Consider the following 5,304-nt stretch of genomic DNA (forward strand, 5'->3'; position numbering starts at 1 on the left):
AAAAACCCATCGTTTTTGTTGTTTGACGGGGAGATGTTTTATCCTAGATTTAATTTGTTGTATATTTTCTGACCGATCAGTGTCAGGCCTACTTAGTGTTGGTCAACATAATACATGACGATAGCATGAACAATTTGCACAGCAACCGTAGTCTACATTTATGTATCTTCTCAAGTAGGTGTAGTAATCTATGTTGTAATTTATTCTATCAAAAATGGTATGCTTATTATTTACATCAGATCATTGTATGCTTTTGCAGACCTCAACTTCTATCACGTCGTCAGACTTCACTCTTGTGCCGATGGGCTCGAGGAGAAAGCAACGAACTCCACGGGGGGGTAGAAACAAACGAGGGAAGGGGTCAAGGGACCTTGATGCGGACACTCAAAATAGACTCGAAGATCTGCAGAGGCGCCGCACAGCAGAGACAAAGGTTTGTATACAACCGCAATGTTTACAATTACAATGTTCACAACCCAACAAGATATCACATACATTTGATTTTAGGCCTACCCCAGTGATGTAATATAAATGGTTGTACTTTTTTTCTTGAAGGAAAAACTAGACTGTCTGGAGCCTGGCCAGAAGGACACGATTTTGGAAAAAATCCTGAACAGGTCTCCAGGCATGATGTTTGACGTCATGTCACTGATGGAGGAACCCCTGCCCCCTGAACCCGACGGAGCTCTCCCCCACTGGTGTACATGTAGACACTGCAGGGAGATGGACACTGACCTGGAAAAAGTATGCTGTCGCTAATTGCCACTCAATTGCATTAGCAACATGGCATTTTATGTCTTGGATGAGGGGGTGTTGCGGCTGGCGAGGGCTGCTTGGAATGACGTTTTTGCTCTTGAGGACAGCCAAGAGCCAGGAGTGGAGCAGAGACAGTTTCGCCATGCTGCATACAGACAGTTTGTCCTGTGGCAGCATGGCCGCCTCGGAGTGGGCAGAAGGGTGGTCATACCCAGCTGCTGTGTGTGGAAAGTGAGGGACACTTTTCCTGACTCCAGGGGCCAGTACACGGGCTTCAGAGTGAGACGAATTGATGTTTAGCTATTGTAAATATTGAAATAAAAATCTTTGTACAGTTTTAAAATGTTTCCCCCTTTTTTTATACGACTGCAGTTTATACACCTGAATGTTACTTTATAAAGTAAATCAATTTACATTTGTAGCCAAAAAAACGAACCCAATACAATTGTCTACCACCTGGAGATTACCTTTGGATGTGCGCAACACCTAGTTTTTATCTAAATTTCATTACATTTGTTATATGTATCTTTAGTTTGTTATATTTGTTCAATGAAAGACACTTTATTTTTGTTATTGGAAAAAAAGAGCAAGGCTATATGGTGGCATCCTCTTGTGGGTTTTCAGGAAACATGTTTCCTCGTGCTAATTGCACCCTCACAAGCTCGGATGTGGGCGGTGGCTGAACAGGGGCAAGCAGGCCGAGCCGTCTTGGGTCACCAGCCCTCATCGTCACTGTTCGGGGCAGGCCAGTTCCACTTGCTATCCTACGGGACAGGATGGCTGTCTGTATCTCCCATATATAGCTGTACTTTTTTATTTCCTTAATTGTGCCGACTGTCCAGTTCTTTGTCTTCTTGTTGTACGACCGTTTGTACCTGGTGTCAAAGGATGAGATAGATTCATTATTCAGCCCAACGCTTATGAACCATAATAAAGTTCTCTTGACATTAGTAGGTAAAATTCTAACAACTTACATCTTGTGCCCTTCCCTATTACGTGCTGCCTGACGTTGGTTGTGTTTGTTATAATCAATAGCCGCTAGAAGGGTTTGTGTCTTGTACACGAAGGGTGTGTATCCCATGCGCTTTGCTGCGTACATCAGGACGTGGTTCTGGAAACTCTCCAGGTCTGATGTGGTCCTATGGGGTTTGGTGGGAAATAGATAAGAATAACACCGTTAGCAGAAAAAACAGCTATGCTTTCCAATACATACACCGACAGTCACATAGTAAAGTAAAGTAAAATAGTGGGGGGTGGGGTTTGCAGTTGGCCAGGTCTGGAAATTTTGTTTTATGCCCAAAACAGGCATCTCGGAATATGCATGTTCATTATTGAATAAAATTTCAATAGCTGGAACAACCTCAGTCAGTACATTCAGGTTCTCACCTATTTCTTGGAGTACATGTTGATGAACCAAGACCTGAGCAACTGCATCAAACTCCTAATTCTTTGCTTAGTGAAATCAGGTGGTGACATCAAAATCATGTGGTGCATCAAAAAGTAATACCAACAAAAATGCTCACCTGAAGTTAAGAAACTTCTTCACCAGGTTCAAAAACCTCTTTTCCAGCACGATTGCCGTCAGTGCCTTGTAACATGCAGAACCTGTAATCACAACACACAACACATAGTAAGTCAAATGGCTGCATCCATACAGGAGCAGAATCTGTTATCACAACACATCACACATGGAGAATGAAATGGCTGCATCCATACAGGGGAATCAATTCTGCTCTTGTATTATTGTTCTTTAATTACCTTGTACGATCCAGGGCTTATCTCCACTGTCCCCGTCCAGGGGCTCATGTTCACAACAGCCGGTGGCCCAAACATGTTCATTACGAACGTGGTGTAGCACACCAACCCACGTCAGCTACACAAAAATAAAAGAACATGAACCAGAGGTTCAAATTATATTGGACAGCATGACAAGTTATTGGAAATAAATACTAAGCAAGTTTATTCCATTTTCACATCTATGGAAACTGCCTGCTCTTAGCCGGCATTGTTCCAAAGGACTGTAGATGTGAAAGACATATCCTGACATTTACATATTGAAAATATACTAGCCTTAGGTTGTGTTTCAGCCCGCTTCTATGCAAATAGAAGATATAAATCTTCTGCAAAGTTGCTGTAAATAGCAGAATGTTAAATGTGAAAAGGGCTTTAGTCAACAAACCTTGAACTGCTCCCCACTTTCTGCCTTCTTGCTGCAAAACCAAAAATGGTTGACTATGTCCTTTGTCCACACCAGAATGCCACTGTGCTCCTTTTTGGACCCAGCCTAAAGGACACTAGAAATGTTTATTTACTTTTCAATCATGTCTTGTCACATCACAGTTATGCCAGGATATTAGAACAGACCAACATGCTTCATGTAAATAAACCCTCAATAATTCCAAGACACTTGGAACTATGGGCATGAAGTTTCCCCATCCAAAGAGCACCTCCAACTTGACCGAACTTTTGAATGGCTTTAGATGACTCATGGCTGAGAGTACAGTATGGAACAATGTTGTAAAAGCTTACCCGGAAAAGTCTCTTGCTCAGACTTTTTGCAGCATGCCAGATATCAAGTGAATGCTGGATACCCCAATCTTTGTACTTGCCACGCTCTGGATCTGTAAAAATAAAAATAAAAGATTAACACCAATGCTACAATTGACCTGGTAAACCAACTGGGGGTATCCATCTCGAATTGTGTTCAAGCTGGTGTCTTTTACTAAAAGACAACCGGTTCAGATATGACGGTCTCTCTGCACAGACATAGAAATTATATGTTTACACTGACCGGTCCTATTGATAAATCTCTGATATCCGTTTCCGTCCTAAATCAGGCGGTTGCTAACGACAGGCAGAATCCTACACATTTTCTAAGGACATTTGAAGCCAAGACATCACATGGACATTAGCAAAATGAGGATGAGGAAGTCCTTACTTAGCAAGGCAGAGATCTGGGGGTGGTCATCAGTGACCACTTCTTTAATGGGAAGTTCCTGCACTGGAAAAAGTCTTTCATTGAACCAATTAAAAAAATTTAGGGTAATGGTTCACATCTATATTACATAACTTGAGCCAATTACAAATATATAGCTTGCCTCAAACAATATTTCCTATGTTCATAAAAACAAAATAATACAACTTGGCACCAAGTATAATTCTATTCTTTGAATGAAGTTAATACATTTAAATCGTATGTTAAATCCTAAACAAAAAAATATTGATTCACTCCAACAATTGTTTCTCATTTAAGAAATATCTATCAGAAATAATTTGTTTTATCCAATCAAAAAGATTACAATTTAATCAAACAATTGTTTCTCATTTAAACGTGAACATTTTTAAACATAACATATTTTTGTATACAATATTAACAATCTAAATGGCAGAGTTAGGCCTACTCCAGACCTCCCTCCAGACACAGACAGGCTGTGCTAGCTCACAGAACCAGTGAGTCATCGTCACTCTGGTCAAGGCTCTCTACTGCAGGTTCAGCTGTAGGTGCTACCTTGAATGAATAAGCAGCTGATGTTCCAAAAAGCTTCAAAACATGATCAGGCAGCTGGTGCTCAAAGCAAGCATCACCTGACAGCTTTAATCCATATCGGATGTATAGGATGGAGTTTAAGGTCTGCAAGGACATCCGGTTCCTGAGTTTGCTTTTTACCACGAGGACTGAGCTGCCTTTAAGTGCGTTGAGACGGGGGAGGGGCCGCGCAGGCACCCGGTGCTCGTTGTGAAGAGGTAATAGCGATAGTGCTTTCACCTCAAAAAGTCGCCAAAAGTCACCAATAGCAGCTGAAAAAGGAGCTAGATTTGTCGCTTGTCGCTGTTTTGAAAAAAAGTCGCCAAAGGGGTCTGAAAAGTAGCTAAATATAGCGACAAAATCGCTAAGTTGGCAACACTGCGGTTTGGTCCAGTAGTCGTAAGCGTCTTTGTATTTAATGCGCATGCGCAGGCTTGTACGTAACCTTGAAATTGTACATTTGTCTAAACAAATGTTTCTAAATTGAGCTCCTAATCAAATATAACAGTGTTTAGGAAGAAAACAAAAAATGTTTATTTGGATTGAATGACAAAATTATTAATCAGTTGAATACACAACCTTAAAATTTTACATTTGTCAAAATGGATATTTCTTAATTGTACGATCCAAATTAAAAATATCTATATTTCACAGTATTTTGAAATAAAAAAAAGTTATTTAAAAAATAAAACAAAATGTTTATTTGAATTGAATTAGAAAATAATAATCAGATGAAGTACGGCTTAAAAACTTTTTTCCAGTGAGGAGCAGCACATCCATGGTCCTTGTAAAGCACTCCCTCTCCATGATCACAGAATTTCGGCTAGTCTCACGTTTGTCAACCGAAACAATGTAAACTATATCTCTGGAGTCTTGCTCTAGAGTGGTGTAGGTGCAAAACTGGGCACAATGACCTGCAAAGTAAGTACAGCTTGTCACCCTTCACACAGTGGAAATACTCATAACCAAAAGCAACACACTTTACATTACAGAACTTACCAGGAGAATCCATTCTGCCATCA

General features: G+C 40.5%; 1 protein-coding gene across 1 annotated transcript; it reads right to left on the reverse strand.

Annotated features, from left to right (window-relative positions):
* Nucleotides 1-1,334: 1,334 nt before the first annotated feature.
* Nucleotides 1,335-4,215, reverse strand: LOC132453705 (uncharacterized). The gene is made up of 6 exons (XM_060046652.1): nt 4,200-4,215; nt 3,286-3,377; nt 2,515-2,629; nt 2,280-2,361; nt 1,731-1,895; nt 1,335-1,631 (listed from the first exon to the last, which is right to left on the reverse strand). The coding sequence occupies exons 1-6, from the start codon at nt 4,213-4,215 to the stop codon at nt 1,349-1,351; spliced, it is 753 nt and encodes a 250-aa protein (XP_059902635.1). The 3' UTR covers nt 1,335-1,348.
* Between the last annotated feature and the right edge of the window lie 1,089 nt (nt 4,216-5,304).

Source organism: Gadus macrocephalus, chromosome 3, assembly GCF_031168955.1.
Source record: "Gadus macrocephalus chromosome 3, ASM3116895v1".
In the NCBI taxonomy this organism is placed as follows: Eukaryota; Metazoa; Chordata; class Actinopteri; order Gadiformes; family Gadidae; genus Gadus; species Gadus macrocephalus.